We start from the raw sequence: 22,918 nt of genomic DNA on the forward strand, positions 1-22,918 counted from the left end.
TCAATATCTTTTATTTTTTTGTAGCTGTTGGTTTTTTGTCAATATAAAGGGAGAAAGAGTTCATAAACTGTTTTCTATCATAACTAAATGATACAACACCAATATAAGATGAAATGGTGCCAAGCACTTTAATTTTACACAGCAAAAGTTGTTCAAACTATCAGTTTATTCTGTTAGCAGAAAACATTACATGAATTTATTTTTAATATAAACATATTTACAGACTAAAATTCTAGTGCTCTTTCCCCACTGGCAGCAAGATTAGGGCTTACCAGACTATTTCAGCATGCTTCCCTATTTGCTTTTATGTATGTGCTGATAATTGCTGTTTTAGAGTGGGAAATGACCCATTTTTCAAGTATAAATATTTCAAGACTCTTGGGGGCTCTAATATGTTCACATAATAGAAAACTGTTCCTTGATATATTTTAAAATGACTGCCACAGAGAAACGTGCATAATGAAAAGCACTCTCTCTCTGTTGGCCACGGCTCCCCTAAGTCCAGTGCTCACGTGGACAGTGCCCTCAGGCTTATATTGGGCCACATCTTGTACCACGATGTCTCTTCTGGGTTCCATCTTAAGTTTCAAAACTGTTTGAATTCTCGTTTTGTGCTAGAGCTTTGCTGTAGACCTGTAAGAACCCTGTCTCAAGATGCTACTTTACTGTGCACTCTGAACTTTAAGGTAAGGGCCATTTATAAACTCTAAAAAGGCTATTTGAGTCTAGCCTGGCCACATTTACAGATGAAAATGGCAGTGACACCCAAGGCTGAGACAATTTTAGCTCAAACATAACACACACTAGAAGATATAATTAACAGTTGTATTGATAGTCCTAAGTGGCATTCACAGCCAAGGTCAGAGTTACACCCTTTAGTTACAAAGTCTGTCTTCTTGTTACAAAGAGGATGAGCAAAAGCATAGAGCACGTTCAGGCCAGTATTCTGCTGTTGGGAAACCATGTTCACTGTCAGTTGAATCAATTGTAATTATACAGCAAAAGAAGAGGAGTGCCCCGTTTTGCATTCAGTTGGTGCAGCTGGCTAGCTCTATGAGTCTCCTCTGATTTTCATGTTTGACAAATGGTTTTAATACCTGAGGGCTCCTCTAATATATTGGTGGGAAGGTAGTTTAAAGCCACATCAAAGAGGTAAGATGAACTTTTGACCAATTCTAGGTTTTATAGGATATTTTACATTTAACTTAATTATTTGCTAGAAAGGTTTTGTTTTAGCCTCTTGAAAGCACTTTATGTACCATGTACAGTATAAGAAATAAGTTTAACTTAGAGATGGTAGAATAAAACTAATGTGAGCTGGTGCATGACTTTAATCCCAACACTTGGGGAGGCACAGGATCTCTCTTGAGTTTGAGGCCAGCCTAGTCTACAGAGGGAGTCCCGGGACAGCCAGGGTTCTGTTACACAGAGAAACCTTGTCTCAAAAACCCCAAAACAAACCAGTTAACAACAAAACTCTTTAATTTGGATCATACCCATAAGCATTATGGTAAATCATGCTGTGTAGCATCAGGCATGTAAAAATACTGTATTTTATGCATACTTACTGAAGAACTAATCTTTTTTTTTTCTTCTTTATAAAGCCCTAGCTAGCCTGGACTCTTAATAAACATGCCAGAATGTCCTCAAACTCACAGAGCTACTCTCAAGTACTAGGATTAAAGTCATGTACATGCTTATCTAAACAGCTATTTTCTTTTTAAACCTGAAAAGCCCACCTTTGATACTTTGTGGAATTTGTGGCAGCCAACATACAAACACTTTGCTTGGAAAGCTGTAACTGATGCTTTGAACATATGGACCTATGATAGGTCCATAGAATTTTTTTCTTCCTGACAAGGCACAACTTCCTGTTCACTCCCAAACTACAAAGACTCCCCCCTTTTCATCACCAATGGCTGCTTTAATTTATGTACGATCAGACCATGTGGTTGTCTCTACCCGTCCCAGTCCTCTGACGAGTCTTCCCAGGGGAAGAGGAACTGTGGACCGAGATCCCCAGAGGTGATTACAAGCATGCAGTTCAGAAGCATGGCAGGCCAGCTCCTGAGCATTCTTGACATGGTTGAAGTGGAGAGTGACCACTATAGGTGGCAACTCATAGGATGCTGTAGAGGTTCTCTCGACTTACTAAGGGCGAACATTTCATTCTACAGTTTTGGCCACTAACATTTTCTCTCTTAGATCCCACCCCCCTGTATGCCTGAGAATCCTAAGTACGTGGAACCTTATTTCTCCAGCAGCTTTCTGTAAATGGCCTCAACACATTTTATCTGCTGGTTTTTAAACACGAGACCCACAAGTCTTAGTATTTTATCAACTAATTATAAAGCCACATAATTTTTGTAGAGAAGCACCAAATGAAACAGCCTTAGTTTTGGAGGGATTCATAGTAAATGAGGGCAGTGACTAAGAACCCTTCAGAGGCGAGAAAGGCATCTTAACGTGTGTTCAAGTTGATTTCCTCCCCTTCCTTAATTAACTTCCATGGCTCTTACAAGGAGTTCTTGAGTCTTCTTCCCAGCTGCCATCTCGCCAGTGACTGACTCCACCTCTGCCTGAAGGAGAGAAGAGCAAGGTTACGGCCTGCTGCAGAGGCAGCAGTGTGCTACCACATGTACTCACACCACTCACATCACTGACGCAAATGCAGGGCCCCTTTACCACTACTATTTTTTAAAGATGGTCTGTGGAGTAGCTTGGGCTGGCTTCTAGGAACTCTCATGCTTCGGCCTCTAGAAGGTGAGATTACAGGTCTGCAGCACCATCCTCCCGCTGCTGGAGGCTCTGCTCTTGACATTCTTCCAGCATTTGCTCACTGAGATTTATTTGATAAACATTGTGCAAGAGGAAAAAATCAGTACAACCTGGGATTCTGCCCAGGAGAGGTACCAGATAACCCTGCTTTTTTCTTGAGCTTCTTCCTCTCTCATTGCCAGTTTGACTTTCTAAAAGTTGTATTTAACAAGTAGTATTGATTGTTAAGTCTGTAAGATGTGTCATCCCCCAGTCTTTGGGGAATGGTGTGGTATAGGAGATCTGCAAAGGTCCTTTGTAGCATAGAGATCTGGCAAGTAACTGGGTTTTTGTAGACGTTTGTGTTGTCAGAGATGCTTGGAGACAGGTGCTGAGTGAGTTGGGCAAGAGTGTCTAAAGGACAGGGACAGTTTGATCACAGCACTGTAAAGGATTACTGCTGCTGTCTGCCGTGTGGTGTAGCAGTAGAGGTAAAGAACACTGTATGGGAATGTGGGATATGCAGCTCAGCAAGCACATGTTAACAGACGTTGGAAGAGTGAAAGACCCGCTTTCCTGGCCAGGGTAGTGACTCCTTCAGTGCCATGGGTAGTCTACCTTCAATACTACATTTGTTTCAATGAGTATTACCCCAGCCAAGTATGTAAGAAGTAATTATTTACTAGGACAGCCTTGTGCCCTTATTAGCACAGTGGTTGGACAGTAAGTTCTCTTCTTGGGTTTCTCTACTTACGGTGTTAAAGCCCTTCATGTGGGTGTTGTGCTGCTGTTGGCTTGTTGTCAGGGATGAGGGTGCAGCCAGCCAACATGTCCAAAGACGCTAAGATAGAGTCATAAAGATGATCTGCACGGCTCTCCAGCTCACCAGACTGCTTCGCAATCCTCCCAAGGACATCCTTTAAAACTAATGGTCAAGTTATAAAAAGGTACAGCAGTTTGCTCACATAGGTCTGTAAGGTTCACAGTGACTCCTCCCTACCCTAACGGGGTCTCATGTAGCTCAGGCTGACCTCTAACCTTTCTACCTGAATATGACCTTGAACTTTTGATACAGGTATATACCACAGCATGCACACTACAGTAGTTTATGCAGTTCTGGGGACTGGAGCCAAAGTTTTATGTAAGTTAGGCAAACATTCTAACAACTGAGCCAAACTCCCAGTCCATTTAATCTTCTCCCTTTAAATAGTGATGTTCCAAAGGTTCCAGAGCTTGTGTAATGTATTCAGGAAGTTTGTGGACTTTGGGGGGTAAGAAGGATCAGTGACCAAAACTGGAGGAATGATTTGAGAATAGACTATGCATGTCTAAAGAGGGAGGTGCTAGGATTAGAGTACTCAAAATGGCTGGCTGCTTGCTTTTGTTAAATACAAAAGCTGCTTGCTTCCTGTGCTTTATCAGCTGGGTCAAATGCTCCCTAGCTTCCTGCCAGAGAGCAACATCTGCCAGCAGAGGATAAGAAAGGGGAAGTCTTTGTTCTGCTCACAATGTGGACTAGATGGGGCAGGAAGGGAAGGAACAGGCTGGGTGTGTTGAGGTCAGCCCCTTTCCCTTAGGAAGCCATAGTGAGGCAAAAGTGCTGGCCTAACAATTTCTTGGAGCTGGTGGCAGAGGAATGTTGTCAGGGTGGCTGAGCCAAGCTCTGTTCAGTCTGTGTGTCAGTGGAATTCTGGGGCTTTTTATTTGAAACTTTAAACAGGTCAGGGAAGAAAGGCTAGAAAGGGTACAGGTTTCTTTTTCTTAAGATTTATTATGTAGTGTTCTGCCTGCATTATGCCCGCAGACCAGAAGAGGCACCAAATCTCACTGTAGATGGTTGTGAGCCACCATGTGGTAGCTGAGAATTGAACTCAGGACCTTTGGAAGGGCAGACAATGTTCTTAACCTCTGAGCCATCTCTCCAACCCTTTTCCTGTTTTTGGTGTGTGTATGTGTGTGCGTGCAGGGCACTTTAATTGTACACATACATATGGGGGGCTTCATTTGGTGTAATTCCCATGAGTCCCAGTCACATGACTCATAAGCAGTTCAGAGTGTAGAACAAAATGTCAGCCTGTATTTCTGTAACTAGGTCAAACTTCCTTTGGCAGGGTGCTGACATAGGGCCCTCTTGGTGGTAGGTAGGGGCAAGCCTCAGTCACTCCTGCAGTTACACTTGGAGCCAAGTAAGAAAGCAGACTCTGAAGAAGCAGGATGGTTTGGCGTGTGTGCTGACAGGACGCTTCTGGGAAGAGGAAGTAGAAAGTATAAAGAGTAACTTGAAACTTGAACAGAACAGCTAAGCTTTCCAGTTGCTCCAGACTGAGGGCTGGGAGTGATTAGAGTACCAGACCGAAGGTGTCTGGGTTCATATCTGAGATTCAAAGAAAACCAAAAGCCTCTTCTAAGAGGCCAGGCTGACCCGACCCCTAAGTCTCTTCTCAGAGTAGGACAAAGTGGGCTGTTGATAGCTTACTTAAGGCAGCTTTCCATTACACATGGCCTCTGTGAAGAGGCCTATACTGAGCTCTTTCTGCTCAGGCCCTGTTTCTTCAGACCCTAGAGAGCAGCTGCAGGTTTCTCAAGCCCCATGCTAAGCTTGTTTGGTAAACACCAGTGTAGTCAGAAGCAATAATAAGGCTTGCTATATCAAATTTCTGCCTTAATATAAAACTCGAGGCTGGTGTGATGGCTTAGCAAGTTAAGGCTTGCAACCTGAATTCAATCTTTAAAATATGTATAAGGGTAGAAAAGAACTAACTACCTGACCACCTCCACACCCATGGGATGGCACAGACACACACAACCACATAACATTCATATACAAAACAATGAAAACATAACCATTAAGGTGTAGCCACAAAAGCAACACCTAAAAATCCTATGTAAGAGAACATAGGAGGAATTTCAAAGCAGGTCTTCAGAGAAGTGGGGGAGGCAAAGGGCTCACTAGTTCACACTGGTGCAGACCTGTTAGTGGTTGCTTTCCATCAAAACCTCTCCATGTGTTCACTTCCCAGGGTACAACTGGCACTGCCTGGAAAGGTTGCAGGGGTCTGAGGGCTTCTGTGCTGCAAAACCCCTAAAACAAAGAGCTACCTAGTTGTATATGGCAGCAGTACCAACCCTGGGAAACCTTGTTCTGTAATTTTTCCAGTAGGTATACTTGCCATCACCTCTCACAAGCAAGGCTCATCACGGATGTGTGTATGACATTTAGTTCCCATGTAAATCCTCTCCCTAGAGCTGAGGCATAATATAACTGGATTCTTCCAGCACCTACCTGTCTACACAACATTAGTAGCTACTAATCAGTCAATTTATGAATACATAAGGGCATCAGTTCTTGGCAATAAGCAGTTGAAAATACTCTTGAAGTTCTCATATTTTGCTCAATTTGGAACTTATCCTGCAAATGGGTTTGAGTCTGGCTTGTATGTGACTGTTACCCTGACCCCTACCAGTTCATTTCTCTACTACCACCACCACCTGCCCCAAACAGACAGCCCTGGCTGTCCTGGAACTTACTTTGTAGACCAGGCTAGCCTTGAATTCAGATTTAACTGCTTGTCTCCTGAGTGCTGCGATCAAAAGCATGCATTACTGTGCCCAACTCCTGTTTAATTCTCAAAATCCATTCACCCACCCACCCACCCATCTATCCATTTGTGAAATTTATGTGTTCTGATCAGTTCCCCACTCATTCCCCTAATAAATCTAATTCTTTAACCAGTGTGTTCCTGAAAACAAACTGTTAACTTTTTTTTTTTTTTTTTTGACATAGGAGTCCAGGCTGGTCTGTAACCCAACTGCTAGGCAGCAGCAATAATTGTCTATAGCCAATATGATGTCTTTTTTTTTTTTTTTTTTTTTTTGGAGAGAAACCCTTCCCTAAAGTAGAGAACATACAGCAGAGAAACTTGCCAGTTAAACTTGAGCTAAATAGGAAATTTGAGGGCTTACTTTGACTAGCCAGTCACACACAGCTAAGGACTGCTAGATCAAATTCCTGGGCCTGATTTTGACCTCTTATTTCTACACCTGTGCCATGCACACACACCTGAATGCACACATCACACTTAACGCAGAACATCACCAGAGACTGATAAAAGACTACATTTCTTGGGGTCTGGCAAGATGGCTCAGAGGTCAGTGCTTGCTCTGCAGCCTTCACAAACCTTGATACATGGAAGCCATATTAAAAATGCTGAAGGAAGGGGTTGGAGAAATGGCTCCAAGGTTAAAAGCACTGGCAGTTCTTCCAGAGGTCCTGAGTTTAATTCCCAGCAACCACATGTGGTGGTTCATAATCACCTGTAATGAGATCTGGTGCCCTCTTCAGGCCTGCTGACATTCTCGCAGGCAGAATGCTAAATCTTAAAAAAAAAAAAAAAAAAAAAGTGATTCAGCAAGATGGCAGTGGGGAAGAAGCCAGGGGCTGCATGCCTATATCTCACAAACAAGATGGAAGAAGCCTCACACACTACATTAAAAATATTATTTTTTAAAAAGAATATGTTTCTTGTAGGCTTGGTGCCTGATTTGCTTTTTTTTTTTTTCTTTTTGGTTTTTCGAGACAGGGTTTCTCTGTGTAGCCCTGGCTGTCCTGGCACTCACTTTGTAGACCAGGCTGGCCTCGAACTCAGAAATCCGCCTGCCTCTGCCTCCCGAGTGCTGGGATTAAAGGCGTGCGCCACCACGCCCGGCTTGGTGCCTGATTTGCAAACTTACTTTATGCCCATAACTCTACCATCATGGGTTGAGGAACAGTGATGGAAGGGAGCCAGCAGGTGTTCTTTATAGAATTCTTTTAGGTGGTGTGCATCTTTTCTTGCAATAGAAAAGGAAAGCTTTGGCTAAATTTGAGACTTGAAGCACAAGGCTAGAGATGCAGCCCAGTGGTAGCATGTATCTTGCATGCTCACAGCCATGGATTTGATTCCTTGGTAGTAGATTCAAGCAAACAAAGGCAACAAAAAAACAAAACAACAACCAAAAACCCCACTCAAGATTGGAGAGATGGCTAAGTACACTCACTGCTCTTGAAGAATACCCAACTTTGGTTCCTAACACCTACCCGGAGACTCACAATTACCCTTTAACTACAGCTGCAGGGGATCCAACACCTTCTTTTGATCTCCACATGTTCTTGCATGCATGTGGTATACATACACACTCAGGTACACATACACAGTTGAAAACAAAACACTTCAAACAAATACAGACAGACATGCATGGTGCTAGAGGTGTCTCAGTGATTAGTATAACAGAGTTCTTCCAGAGGACCTGAGTTCATTGCATTGTAAGGCTAACAGCCCACTGTAGCTCTAGGGGATTTGATGTCCTGGCCTCCAAGGGGACCTGTACTTATGCACATACCTTTACAGAGATACATCTATACTTAAAAATAAAATCTTTACAGGGGTGGGGGTGGGGGACGGCACTGGGCATGGTGGCATAGCCTCTAATCCAAGCACTTGGGAGACAGAGGCAAGTGGATCTCTGTGAGTTCAAGGCTAGCTTGGTGAGTTCCAAGATAGCTAGGGCTATTATATAGTGAGACCCTGTCTCAAAACAAACAAAAGACATTACAGGGCCAGCACAGTATGTCTTAAAGGTGTTGCTGCCAAGTCTAACGACTTGACTTTGACCTCTGGAACCCACATAATACACAGGAATTCAAATGAACACACACAATAAGGCTACCAGGAGCTAGGAGACTCTGTCTCACACAATCAGAGGCTTGGTGGCTCTGCAGCCATGGTGGCTCAAGCCTCTAATCCCAGGACTCAAGGCAGAGGCAGGAATCCTTAGAGTCAAGGCTGGTGAGTTCTTGGCTACCCAAGCAATAAGAAACAAAAAAACTACTAGTGTTAATAGTCATCTGATTAAAAAAGACCGATCAATGACATAGATACTTCAGAAGCGGGTATTAGAAAAGGCTAACAAATCTATGAAAAATACTCAGTATTATTACTAATGCGGAAAAGACTAGTGATTCATAATCTTCAGTTAAAATGGCAAGTAAAATGGTGGTGGTGGTGGTGTCATAGATAAGTAAATGTTGTGTATTTAAACATAACAAACAAAAGCTGTTCTTGGTTACCCACCTGGGGTGTTATCCAACAGGCACTGAAGAAGAATCTCTCCCTTCTCCAAGACGCTCTCTGTCAGGGACTGATGCTCGTCTACATCTTTTTTAAATTGCTTAAGACATTAGGGAAACAAAAGTTTTAATACTATTGCCTGTAGAAATCATCTAAGATGAACACTGTACCACTGCGTTACATTAGACCTAACATGGAAGACAGGTGACATGCATTCAAGAATCCCTCAGTGGTCTAGTCTATTCTCAGCTTCTTTGAGCCTATAGAATACATTCATTGTTTCTGTTTTGTTTTTTGAGACAAGGTCTTGATTTAGCTTGGGCTGGTCTTATAGAGACTCTTCACTTTCCCTAGTGGTAGAATTATAAACCTGCACCGTCAAGCCTCGCTCAATACAAGATTTTCCCCAGAAGAGGCTGTCTTGAACAGGTGGTTCCACTTTGTATCCTACTTGATGGTGTTGTTGGTCAGACAAATGGGGTTGACAAGATAAACCACACCCTTAAAATGAACAGGGTAGGTAAGAACTACAGCAGCAGTTTGCCACTGCACTGACCATGCAGAGCTGGGACCTCTCTCTTTATGCCACCTCTGTTCACCTCCATGCAACACCTTTGTTCGCATCAGAGTAGCTATTTTCTGAAGAGCTCATTCCAAGCAAGTTCCTCCTCTCAGCTACAAGGCCTTGATGATTCTTATTTTCTTTAAAGATAGGGTCTCACTGTGCAGTGCAGGCTATCCTTGAACTCACTGTGTAGACTGGGCTGACCACAAACTCATAGAGCTATGCTTGCCTGTTTGCTCAGTGCTGAGATTAAAGGCAAGGGCCACCACTGTCAGCTATGGCAATTTTTTTATTTCCAAATCTTTCTTTTAGCCACTAAGAACTGTATAGAATTGAACCCATGACATGGAACAGACATCACTGGTTAGTATTTTGAAAGTGTTTATTTTATTCTTGGATTTGTTTTCCTGTCTTACTCTCCTGTGTTTAGCAGTTTAGATGCTGCCTTGTCCCTGCTGCATTAAGATGAAGTTCCAGGCTAGGAGAGGAGAGTCCGAGTTCCAGCTAAAATGTGAGCACACGTACGCCCAAGCACTCTGAGAAAGTGGCCACAGAGTACTCTCACTGACACAGCTCTGTACACAGAGGCCGAGGCTGGACCGATATGCAGGAGTGACTCCTGGCCCAGATTCCAGCCACCTACAATGCAAGTAAAGTCAAGTCACAGAGGGTGTTCTGAGGGCTAAAGTGGAGACTGTTCTAAGTCTATCTGACTTGCTCAGCTAGTCCAGGAAAGTCAGATAGAGCAATTCCTCTACCTGGGACTTAAACTGGACTCTCCCAGTGTGCTTAAACTGAGAGAACTTCAGACTCAGCCATGCTCAAGTTTCTCTCTATCTCTACACTATATCTAAAACATTCCTACCAGGGTGGAACAGCTGGCTAGCCCAGGCTAGATTTTAGTTGATTCCAAGACAGAAAACAAAGGCCCTCCTCTCCAGATGAGGTGTGGGCCCCATGATGCTGAGTCAGAGCCTGGTAGTAAATCTTACCCTCTCCTGCTTGAAGAAGTGTTAGGTTATACAGATAGATCTGTGTTTTTCTCTTCCCATCCAGACAAGCAGGAGGCCTGGGCCATAAACACTACCCACCAATATGTGATCGAAGTCAGCCAAGGTTAACTGAGGTCGCAGTTACTGACTTACCCTCCAATTCAAAATACATTTTTTTTTTTTTTTTTTTAGTTTTTCGAGACAGGGTTTCTCTGTGTAGCCCTGGCTGTCCTGGAACTCACTCTGTAGACCAGGCTGGCCTCGAACTCAGAAATCCACCTGCCTCTGCCTCTGCCTCCCGAGTGCTGGGATTCAAAATAATTTTAATCTAGTATCAAGTTAACTAAAATTCACAGGTGTGAAATAACAGACCGTAGTAACAAAAAGGCAGAAATAAAACCCAAAGTCCCAAACACAGGCACAAACTGATGTCAAATTTTGGGGTAAATCTGGCCTAAATCTGTCCTATCACATCACCTTGTCTGTGCCTGGATCCAGTAGTTTCAGCTCAACCCCATAAACACCAACACAGTCCAAAAGAACTTTCGGTGAGGCTGGCATGTTTTGTGTCTGCACTGCCTGGTGTGGTGGCCACTGCATAGCTGTGGTGCTTGTGTCTTAACTAATTGTCATACTTGATTAGTGTCTGTAAGTCAAAGCCCAGGATTCTAGCCCTGAGGGATCTGCCAGAATCCCATGCAAACTCCTCTAAAGCATTCTGGTTCCAGTGTATGTAATTACCCTCTTCCCTCACTTAGCATGTTTTATAGTGTTCAACACTGGGAATTTGAAAAGGACATCCTAATTCCATTTATCAGATAAAATAGTCAACTGAGCTACAAGACTCCAGTTACTTGAGATTTTATTTTGTAAAATTTGTGACTTAACTCCCATCCCCATGGATAAACAAGCCAGGACTACATATTACCCTGTAAAGCTGCAGAGAAGACTTGAGACCTGTAAGGCTGGTCCTGGGTGGAGCACTGAGGTCAGCAACATCTGTGACATTATACAACCAGCAGATCAGCTCTTCCAGCTGACAGCAAAATGTCTGTGGAGACAAGAACAATTGGTGGGCTGGACTGAGCTCAGTGATGAAGTCTGCCTACTTCAGGCATGTTCAGGGCTCAGTACAACAAAAGAAGTCTACACGGTACATCTGACTGAGCTGCTATTTAACTTGTCCGAAGGCTAAAATTACCAGCATTTTGGCATGCAAATTTTCCAGAGTTTTCTTTCAGACGGTCATTTGTCTCCACCTCCATCCCAAGACTCCAGATTTTCTGAATGCCATAACGGGCTGTGCCTCAGCCGGATGTGATATCAGAACTAGGCTCAGAATGCACAGCCCTGAAGGTGAGAGGAACAACGGCCGTTACCGACCACTAAACTTTCTCTGCAGAAAAGCTGATGCAGGATGAGTGAGTAAACTAGTAAAACTGTGGATCAGCGTCTACCAAAGCACACGGAACACTGCTGCTACGTTACCTGACTTCTCTGCCATTTTCTTGCAATCATTAAAGGAGAACGATACCTATAATTTGGGGCCATATATGTTGAGGTGCTGAGACATGCTGTTGGTGGGCTGGGGAAACATCACTCCTTCCAGAAGCTTCTCCGTGAACATCTTTACCTGCACACACTGCACTAGAGAAGCTTTCTCCTGCTCATCTGTCTTCCTGGGAAGCTTCTCTCCAGCCACTAGCTCGGAGAACAGCCGCCTGTCCGTCAGAGCTTGTGAGGCGGGGTGAGCTTTCAGTTGTTTTGAAGAGACGCCGAGGGTCTGTTTACTCAGCAGACCACTTTGGCCTCTAGAGTCCTGGGGCTGGATAGAATGCCTGAAGCAGGGGTTCTGGCCCACAGGCCCTTGGAAGGAAGTACCAGAAGGATGCTGCCTGTGGCTGGAGTCCATTGTGGGGGATGCTGGCTTGTCACTGTCTGAGACTTGTAGTGAACTGTGTTCCTCAGCAGCCCCAGTGGGTATGTTCACAAAGGTGGGCCTGGCACCTGAGTAGGACACCAAACTAGAGACCTGAGTGAGCCTGGTGGGCAGAGCAAGGTACTCCTCGTCACTTCCCACCTCCTCTTCTGATGGCCATCCAGGCGTCACACAGGCCGGGCAGCCAACATGCTGCCTGCCTCTCTTCTGTCTGGGAAAGGGTGGCTCTTTCTCCTTCGTCTTCAGCTGGGGAGAGCCCATACGGAGGTCCTCACCTATAGGGAGGCAGTCCTCCACTGTGTCCCTCAGGGCTGCCTCTCTGTTCTCCCAAGAAGCATCTTCAGTGCCTGGGGCTCTAGGGGTCGATGCAAGCTGGTTCCAGGATGACAAGCTTGTGCCACCCTGTTTCTGGAATATTCCCAAGGGCCAGCGATTAAGACATGACTCTTTGGCTCCAGAAAATGGCAGAGTAGGCACTTCTGCTGATGAGCAATTGTGGGAGACATTAGTGGGTGACTTTAGAGTACTTGCTGGGGACACAGATAAACTGTCCAGATCTACACCCGAGTCCTGCATAACAGGGTCAGCCAGCACATGACTTTCAGGTTGCTTTGGGAGCTGAGGCCCAGGCCTCAGTGGGTAAGTGTAGTCAAGCAGATCTTCATACTCTTTATTTGGGTTCCAGAGTGCGGAGTGGCGGTTAGGGGAAGGAGGCAGAGAATTTGGCAGCACACAGGCCCAGTATTCTGCCTGAAAGGAGAGGTGTCTCTTACCTAGGCCTGTAGCATCACTGCCAGAGGTCACAGGCTGTGCTGACCCCTGGAGCTCAGGCCCTGCCCCCACCACAGAGTGGGTTGCCTGGGGTACAGTCAACTCGGGAGAGGAGACATTGGCAAAAGAGCTCCTCTGAGGTTCTGCTTTCTCTTGGTGATCCTGGAGACTGCTGCCCACCGAGGAGGCAGAGACGCTTCTGCCAGGGAGCCGAGGAGCACCTGGGCTCACCGTGGACTTCCACTGTGGCAGGAGAGGGAGACCTGAGGTGTGTGGTTGCTGGCTGAGGCCCAACACCCGAGATGGATCAAGTGTGGCCTGGAAGTCTTCACTGTCAGCCTCCTGTCCTGAGCAAACAGTTATAGTTCCAAAGACTTGAAGAGCTGGAAGTAGGTCCTGGGAGGCAGGAAGCCTGCCTTCCTCCATCTGCAATAACAAGGGGGAAAGGGCACTGTGTGGAAACTAAGCGGACTTCTTGTTTCTAAAGAACAGTTTTCTTCACAAGATTGAGGGAGAGGAATAGGAAGATTATCAATGAAAACAAAGTTGGTCTAAGGATCCTACGGTTAAACCCACTGCTTAGTATACTAAGAAGAGGAAAAGACAAGAAAGGGAGGTGAACAGAGTATTCAGGGGCGATTTCAGGGTGCCCGCTGCTAGAGGTTAGTGCCGGGACTCATCCTATTTCGGAAATCTCCTGTAATGAAGCCCTAACCACCTTTTCCTAAGTTACTTGGTCACTTTGTGAGAGGAGAACTCAAAGACAGTTCTGCATGCAGAAGTGGGAAATCAATGCCACCTCTTTGACTGTGGGTCGTGGCAAGTGAAAGATCTCTCCATCACCATTAACCATGGGGGTAGGGTGGGTGTACCCTCTTCAGTTCATGCCCCAGTATACTCTGGCAAAAGGAGTCCCTCTTCACTCTGGACCTTTCATCTTTAGTGAGTAACTCACCACAGAAGGAGACAGGGTAACTAACATGAGGCCTTAGGACGGGACTGACCTGATGTTAATGCACTGTTTCTACCGCCTTCCGTAAGGACCCCAGGTACTATTCTTCTCACAGGACGGGGCTCCAAAGACAGAGCCAACGGCCACAATGCTCAGATCAAAGCTGGTCCTGGGCTGAGGTAGGCTGAATAGAATCAGTTGCAGAGCCAGGAGGAGCAGAGTCTCTCCCACTACAAGGGCTTAAAAGACCCAGAGTCTTGCATTGGCCTTAGAAGATGGGGGATTCCTTGGCCCACATGGCTCACTAGAGCGGGTGCTGCCTTGTCCTCCAGTCATGGAGAGCAGAGACAGGTGCCCACCAAAGGAGCGACAGGTTCTGACCAGTCCAAGAGGATTTGATCTGGGAACCCACAGCCCTCTACCAAATCTTCCCAGGGTCCCCTAGAAGCTTTCAGATCACTAAATCAGAACCAGGAGGGGGGGTCCCTTGTAATGAGACCCCTGATCCTAGTCTTCTGCACTGTAGGCTCCTGATGAACTTGGCACTGTCCTCAAGAGGTCCTCAGGGACTCTTTGGGAAGGTTCAGCTCTCCAAGAGAACCTGTGGAACACCTCATACCCAGATCCCACAGCTTCCACCTTACAGTGGCCAGGACAGAGGTTAACAGTCAAGGAAAGGACACCCCACCGCAGCTCCAGCCTCAGCTTCCACCTTACAGTGGCCAGGACAGAGGTTAACAGTCAAGGAAAGGACACCCCACCGCAGCTCCAGCCTCAGCTCCCACCTTACAGTGGCCAGGACAGAGGTTAACAGTCAAGGAAAGGACACCCCCACTGCAGCTCCAGCCTCAGCTCCCACCTTACAGTGGCCAGGACAGAGGTTAACAGTCAAGGAAAGGACACCCCCACCGCAGCTCCAGCCTCAGCTCCCACCTTACAGTGGCCAGGACAGAGGTTAACAGTCAAGGAAAGGACACCCCACCACAGCTCCAGCCTCAGCTCCCACCATACTTACTCGGCTGCCCACAGAGTGTAAAACCTCTCCAGTGCCCACACTGGCAGAAGGAAGTGGGCCACTGAGGGGAGGCTTAGACCTATCTGCTACTGGTTCTTTGCTGGCAGTATGGACCTGTGACAAGAAAACTCCCGAGATGCAGCCAGGGTCAGCTTCAGCCCTCCACAGTGGCCCCCCTTCAACATCCAGATGTAGGGGCTGATCTGGTTCAAGCCCTGGGGGCAGCAGCTTCCCAGACTTCCACCTGCCATAGGATGGGACCTTTGTGTTGACAGACACTTCTGCCTCAGCCTCATCTTCACTCAGGGCCATTGAGCCTCCCCTATCAGGTTTCCTTTGAAGCCTTCAGGAACCTACAAAACCAGAGAAAGAAAAAGAAAAACAGATTTTCTTGATGTGTGCATCAAAATCTTGATTTTAAGTGAAGACACACTTTTCTGGCCAAAGGAATAGTGGCCATTTCCATGGCCAAGTACCAAGGTCTGACTCGTCCTCAGCCCCAGACGCTTCCAAAGGGAATGTCCAAGTATGACTCTGTCCTCTGTAGTTGTGGTTTTGTCTCCCAAGAGTCAGGACAGGTGTAACCAAGCAAAAGACTTGGGCAGCCTGTGCTGCAAAAAAAACAAGGCAACAGAAGAAAAAAGTGTATAAACCAGCTGATCTGTGAGGAAGACCACACCCCAAGGCCATCTTCCTTGCCTGGAAGCTGAAGGGACAGGAAGCACACAAAGAAGGTAAGTGCAGGCTAACGGGTGTGACTAACACCCTGACCTTGGCTGGCCTGAGATGCTTTTGAGTGCAGCTCCACAGATGCAGTTCAGGAAAAGGCTTGGGCCCTGTGTGTGTCGTCACCTCTTTACCTCAACCTCATTAAGATGTCCAGCTGGTCTTTGCCAGGCACAGCCCCCATAGTGGTTCTCTTCAGCCAATGGCTTGTTGGCTAGCAGCCTGAGTCTGGGTCTGTCCTTTCTATCCCAGAGGATAGCAAGTTCAGGTAGCCTAGACCCTCACTGGGCTCAGGAGGATGCTTCGAACTATTTTTGGTGGGAGGAGACAACCAGACTATATAGACTGGATGGGGCTTCTCATTCACTGACCAATGACCAGAAACAGATCAGCACCCCTTCTCAGGCTGCTGTGGTGTGTGCTGACCTTGGCAGCCCCAGGAAGCCATAGAAAGCTGGGTGATAATGGGGTGAGTTCACGTGAGAAAGCAGAGCAGCCCAGGCAGACTGGGGAGGGAGGAGCTACAGAACAGGAGCTCCACACAACAGAGGGAAAGCAGGTTGGCCTCAACAGGCCAGCCAGTGCTCCTCCTGCCACTGGGGGGCCGACAGGAGGAGATCTAGCCTGAAGGGCATGCACGTGGGTACAAGGCAACAGTGCACACCGGAGTGTGTGCAGTCACCTGCACTGGGACTAACCTCAAGACTAAAACCTGGACAGGAACTGCCTCATTTTCCTGAGACTAGAAGCTGACTAGAAGGCAGGTAGAAGTGGCCTCCTCAGGCTCATGCTGTTTGGCTTTCACACTAGGAAATGCAGCTCAGGTAGAACATTTGAGATTCCTGCTCCCCCTTAACTGGGCACGTGCGGCTCAGGCCATTCGGACAGGACTTCAGAGAAAAGCATGCACTTTAAATGCAGCCAGCTCACTCTTGTAAGCGCCAGGCCCTTCAGGGCTAATGAGACCCCACCTGTTTTCTGTTAGAAACAGTGCCTAACCTTTCACATAACAAGCCAAGTACTGACCACTCAACAGTCCCACAAACACAGGCAAGCAGTGTTATTTAGTTTTTGTGTGACTCCTATCACTTGATACATACACAAACACAAGTTACTTTCCACACCTATACTTGAAAAGTGCTGAACAGGGCAAGACATAGTATTCCAAACCTTGTCTCTCCTCACCTCAAAACAAGCTCCCCCTGCAAGGAAATAGCCCCCAAACAGCACTAGGGATTGAACCTAGAATCTCAGAGCTCATCTGGCGATCTAAGGGCCGTATAGCTCCCGGTATAGCCTTGATTAGTGACCAGTCCTCTGTTAAGGAAAGTTATTCCCTTCAACTGTGTTGATTTCCCCACAGGCTTTATAGCAAGCAGGGAAAAAGAAAAAAACAAAAAAAAAAGCCAGGAAGGGTGAGGTTAGAATGAAACCGGCTCACTTGGCTTTATTATAACTGGCACTGGACTAGGACTTCTAGAGTCTGCCCCACATCATTTTACTTTAAGTATATTTAAGCACAGCACAATTTTGGAAACAAAGTTTCCCGGTAACAATTAACTTCAGCCCCCTGAATACAACACAGCTTAAGGAAGGCTCACACTGAAGCTCTTTACAAAGTCCATATGGCTTCAACCATAAGTAAGCTGGGTTCTTGATGCCTCAGAAACAGTGCTCAGGATAAGGGTTTAGGGAGAATGACTGTGGTAAAGATAATGGGTGTGGGTGTCAGGACTGGCCTGGCTCTAAGATAACCGAGAAGTCACATAGGCTGTTGTAATGCACAAGTGATATCACGCATAAGAATGGGCTTTGCGGGCTGAAAGCAATGCTCAAGATTTAGGGAAAAGGGTCTGGAAGACAGCAAGGGATCACCAGGCTCTAAACCTCCATCACCCCTGGCATTCTAGGAAGAGCAGCTACACACACACCTCACTCCAATGAAGAGGTAAGCTGTGTGTTTAACTGTCCTGCATCCTCCACTGTTTATCTGTGTACACAGGCCCTCCACATCCAGCCAGGATGGACACACACAGGGGAGTGAAGAAGAAAGGGATGTCTGCCTCACCAGCCAGATGCACTAAATCCACTCTGGCTATTAATGGGGAGACAGATGAAGCTAGATCCCTTTCACATCTCACATCTAGAATCGTCTGCATGCTAAGGAGCCAAGTCTAGAACCCAGCTCTTGATGAACCAAACAAAAATCAGTAAGAAAACATGTCCAAAGACACCCAGAGCCAAAGAGGGTGGGCGAAGACCGGGAGAGGGAGTGGCAAGTTCTGATGAGAGATTTTCGTGGGACCACATCCTCACCTTGTGGCTCCTTAAAAAACTGCACATATTACTTGTGTGTGTGGTGTGTTCTTACTGATCCTTCTTTGGTTCATCAAGAGCTGGGTTCTGGACTTGACTCCTTAGCATGCACAAGATTCGGGAAGTGAGGAGAATCTGGCTGCACGAAAACTCATGTAATAAAAATGTGTTTCTTTTTAAATGAGCATTCGCACCTACAACACGTAAGTAAATGTAATAAAAGCTTTTCTTTTTAGAAAGGCCTGAAACTTGGTGATTTCCACTGAAATAGTACTTCTAAAGATAGAATATATGTGGTTACTCTCCGAGTTCGGAGAATGGAGTTCTTTACAATCTGATTATGAATCTGCCTACTAAATCACGGTCTATCCTGCACTGTCGTCTTGCTGCTCTGTAAAAGTGACTATGACGCTGTGGTGTACTTTGGCTCACAGTTCAAGAATGCAGTCTGCCACCACGGGGAAATCCTGGAAGGGTACCCATGGCTGCTGGTGACACTGCATGTGCAGTATCGCATGAAGGGATGCCTGCTTGAGAGACGATGCTCACATTCTTCCTTGTCATCCATTCTGGGGCCCCAGCCACAGGTAAGGTGGTACCCACCTCAATTAACCAAATCTAACAATCTGTATAGATACACCCAGAAAACTGTTTCCTACATGATTCCACACCCAAACACACTTAACCGCTGTCAAGTCATGACCTTCCTTCTTTTGTCCCCCACACACTAATAGGTTCATGGTTATCTTGTAATGCAAAACACGTTCAGTCCAACATAAAAAGAAAAGACACACTTTAACAGATCCAATACTGATTAAACATGTAACTGCAGGGGGCTAGAGAGACGGCCTGAGGTGAAGAGCACTGACTGCTCTACCAGAGGACCCAGGTTTGATTCCCAGCATCTACATCGTGGCTCACAACCATCTGAAATGCCAGTTCTTGGGATCTGATTATCTATTCTGGCCTCCTCAGGCATCAGACTCGAATGTGGTACATACATAGATATACATACAGCCAAAACACTCATACACATATTTAAAAAAAGTATAGCCACCACTAAGTCTCTTCTGAAACTCAATAAATCTCTGATGTGTAAGCTCCTATAGAGTCAAAACACAAAGTTACAGACTTTCAGCCTCGAGTGTCTAGGATATACACTCCCACCCCCACAGGGAGGAATGCACCGAGAGCAAAGAATACGAGCAAAGCAAGACCAAGCGCAGGGGAGCAAACACCAAGTCTTGCAGCTCCACGGGAGCTGGCATCTGGGACCCATAATGCAACACTTTGGGTTCCAAAGGGCTTGGGTAGCCCTGCCTTTCCAGATGCTTGTACAACCTCTCTTGAGTAGGCCCCAGTTCACACATGCAGCTTTCCTTTACAGATGTACCATGTCCTTAGTCATTGCCAGCATAAAACATAAACACTGCACCCTGCTCCTCTTTATGAGAAAGGCCTGAGCACAGAACTGCTAATCAAGGGACTACTTATGCTCTAGCATCTTCCAGGGAGCACCACAAATTCACCCTTAAACTTCTCAGTTAGTTCTCAGAACCTGCAAAGGCTACAATGACCCTTCAGCTATCACCATGTTCAGCACTGTGTATATGTTAACATCGGGGGACACCTGACCTTTCCTGGTATCTGTTGAGTCACCCTCAAGCAAGCTCATCCCAGCTGTCTGCCTTCTTCCCACACATTCCTGTTTAGAGCAAATGGGAGAGAACTGGCAAGTCAGTGGGGGGGGCACTTTCACTTCTGTCTAACTCACTCAAATAGATGAATGATTCACCAAGGAGCAAATCTCTGAACAACAAAACATTCCCGTGTGATTCTTTAAGTAGCAACTCCCTTGGAGACAAATGCATATATCCCAACTGTCAACATTTCTGTTCTGACAAGTGCTGTCTGTGTACCCATGGCCACTGACAGCCACCTGTAATGGCAGGGATGCCCCCTTTCAGTTTGGGGCCTCAACAATGAAACTTCACAGGACTCAGAAGCAGAGAGAAATGCCATAAATACCCAGCAGCAGATCACGTCTAGTAAGCAAGAAAGAGGAAGGGAGTGAGTGGGAAGATGGAGCCCAGCAGGGCTTGGAGCTTCAAGGCTTCTGGGGTGTCACAGCGGATGTCCCGCTAGGCAGGATGGCAACAGTGAAGTCCGTAATGACAAAGAGAAGACAGGCTTGTGCTGGCCCTGAGGCTAGCTTCAAGCAGGGTGGATATCAGGAAAACTGTGGTCACAGATTGAAGAAAGGAAACACGTTCTCACAAACTGCCCTCTCCCCACCACATGCAGGATGCTGCCTCTGACCTCCACACAAAATAACTGTTTCACGTGATGGGGATTCCTGGGGAGAGCCATAGTGAGGGACAGATACAAACAACACACACTGCATACACATAGGAACATTTCCTCTTTAGAATTAGCTTTGAGGTTTTATTTTTGTTTGTGCACATGTATGTTGTACCTACTGAAGTCAGAAGAGGGGTGGGTCCCCTGGGACTGAAGTTGTAGAGGCCAGGTTGGTGTTGGGAACTGAGCCTGGGTCCTCTAGAACGGCAGCCAGTGCACGTAACTGCTAAGCGACCTCTCCAGCCCCTATATGAAATGTTCAAAAAAATTAAAATTTTTAAGGAGTTTCAACTTTGTGGTCATGTGGGTAGATAGTGGTGGTGTAGTGGTGCTGCCCTGACATAGGGGTAGGCAGTGGTGGTCCAAGGCCTGGTACATAGTTTCAGAGACTCTTCCTGCCACAACAGGGTAAGGACTTTAAAAGCATAAATCTAAGAATACTCTCCCAGGTCAGAGCAAGCAATCACAAAAGGTTTGAGGGATGGCCTCAAGATCGAAAGACAGAGACCGGGAAGAAGCAAGAGTTATACAGATGTTTGGTAGTGGTACTTGGGTGGGGGGTGGGGGGGCATCTTGAGACAGGTCTCTGTGTTTATATAGCTCTGGCTATCCTGGCCACGCTCAGTCTCAGAGGTCCACCTGCCTCTCTCTCCTGAGTGCTCTGGTAGGTCTAAGTATTTCTTCTTATCTTAGGTATTTTATAACCCTTGGAATTGGCACTATATTACTCTTCCTATCCATGTTTTTTTTGTCCTGGTCGTGCTGGGGTCTAAATTCCACTTTATAGATGAGAGAACTAAGGTACACGTGAATTTATCCTGAATTAGTAGCATGAAAGGGACTAAAGTCTGAATTGATTCAGAGAGCCCAGCTGCTTCCTTAACCTGTAAAAATAATCCAACAACTTAAAGGCTTTTAAAAGTTCCGGTTTTCTCAACGTTGGGCTTCACTTGTTCTTGTTTTCTTTTGATTTCCTTCCCTTACAGACCTTTCATCCTGTTAGGGGACGGGAAACCACGTCATTGCCAACACAGGCCCATAAGGGCTGCTCAGAGAATGGTATGTTTTTCAGTTGTGGGGGTAGGGAAAACGTTTTTAAAAGCTTCTGTGATGATGTGAAGCTGGGTTCCCTTACACTCACTGTTCCTAAGTGATCCAGAATTTAACCCAGTCCGCTGGAGAGCACTAGGTGAGTAATGGCTTGTATTTGAACCAAGCCCAAAGCAAAAAGTGTCGCAAGCTGTATACCAGACTACCTCTTTCCTTGTCTCGGACCCCATCAATTCCCAGTAAGGTCTTCTCTGCCCTGGCACTGGGAATTTTTAGCTTTTATTATTATTTTTTAAATTTTTAATTGAGTAAAACATGGTAATTATAAAGTTACTAAGTTTGGGGCATGTGCTCCCAGGCTGCTGAGACTGGCTAACAGGTGACAGATGACAAGGGTAGATCTTAGAGATAAAAAGTGCGCCCCTTTGCTTTCCTCCTCCGATGCGTTCACTGGGCCAGGGAAGCAGCGGCTGTGCAGACGCGAGCGGCTGTGGCTGTGACCCTCCGGTTCCCCGCGACCAAGGTCGACGCGCGCACAGCTGCATGGGGCTGCCAGAGGTGCGGCCCCACGCGCTCTGCAGGCCGCGCTGGCCCTCCACAGCCTGCCCCTCCGCTCGCCTCCACCCCGCACGGTCCGCAAGATGGAGGCGAACGCGCGAGGCGCCCCCATCGCGGCCAGCCTTTGTGCCCTCCAGGCCGCGGGCCTCCCCCAGGGTCCCCCACGCGGAGCCCCGGGCACGAGGGGAATGCCCGGTCTCGAGTCTTGGCGCCGCGACACTCGAGCCGGCCACAGCCTTTTTACCTCACTCCGCACCGCCGCACGTCCCGAGCGACCCGCGTAGCTGGGCCAGGGTCCCAGGCGGCGACGACGACGGGGCCTCCCCCGGGCGCCCGCACTCCTGGGGAGGGAGGGCCAGGCGCCCGCCACGCCCTCCGCCCTTGCCGCTTCTCCGCGGAGCACGCCCCATGAAGCAACCAATCCAAACCCTCCGTTCGGATGCTTCACCAATCCACAGCTCGCGTCTGCCACGGGAGCCCGCCCCCTGCAGGACCCTGGCCTATGGGTGGCCCGAGCTTCTTTCTCCGCTGTCCCGACGCGCGTGCCAGCTGGGTGTTCGCGGTCCTGGCGTCCACGCAGGCCCACGCGGATAGCAAGGCGCGCTCTCCGCGGATCGAAGGCTTGCGGTGTTTGGGTCGACGTGCTCTCCGCGGCTGGGAGGGTGGTTCCAGGCTTGGTGCTCCCCTTTTGCGTTGTGTGGAACCCCCAGGGCATGTCCGAATCAGGGCATCGGGCAGAAGTTGGGCGAGGACCAGGTGTGGATCGAGCGTTCCCCCCACCCCCACCCCGGCCCCGGCCCCTCGCCACC

The 22,918-nt window shown here is 47.1% G+C and overlaps 1 protein-coding gene across 3 annotated transcripts; it reads right to left on the minus strand.

Moving 5' to 3' along the window:
* Window positions 1-144: 144 nt before the first annotated feature.
* On the minus strand, window positions 145-22,470 carry Cep68 (centrosomal protein 68). Of its 3 annotated transcripts, XM_029483147.1 has the most exons (8): window positions 22,354-22,470; window positions 20,621-20,747; window positions 15,099-15,451; window positions 12,055-13,557; window positions 11,350-11,472; window positions 8,868-8,964; window positions 3,512-3,682; window positions 1,389-2,579 (listed from the first exon to the last, which is right to left on the minus strand). In XM_029483147.1, exons 3-7 carry the CDS (start codon window positions 15,408-15,410, stop codon window positions 3,516-3,518), a joined length of 2,202 nt encoding a protein of 733 aa, XP_029339007.1. In that variant the 5' UTR covers window positions 15,411-15,451; window positions 20,621-20,747; window positions 22,354-22,470; the 3' UTR covers window positions 1,389-2,579; window positions 3,512-3,515. The 3 variants fall into 3 exon arrangements, with proteins under 3 accessions (XP_021031220.1, XP_029339007.1, XP_029339008.1); XM_021175561.2 differs by lacking the exon at window positions 20,621-20,747 and having other exon boundaries at window positions 145-2,579; XM_029483148.1 differs by lacking the exons at window positions 20,621-20,747; window positions 22,354-22,470 and adding an exon at window positions 14,136-14,322 and having other exon boundaries at window positions 15,099-15,134.
* Window positions 22,471-22,918: the final 448 nt, after the last annotated feature.

This window comes from Mus caroli, chromosome 11 (assembly GCF_900094665.2).
Source record: "Mus caroli chromosome 11, CAROLI_EIJ_v1.1, whole genome shotgun sequence".
Classification (NCBI taxonomy): domain Eukaryota; kingdom Metazoa; phylum Chordata; class Mammalia; order Rodentia; family Muridae; genus Mus; species Mus caroli.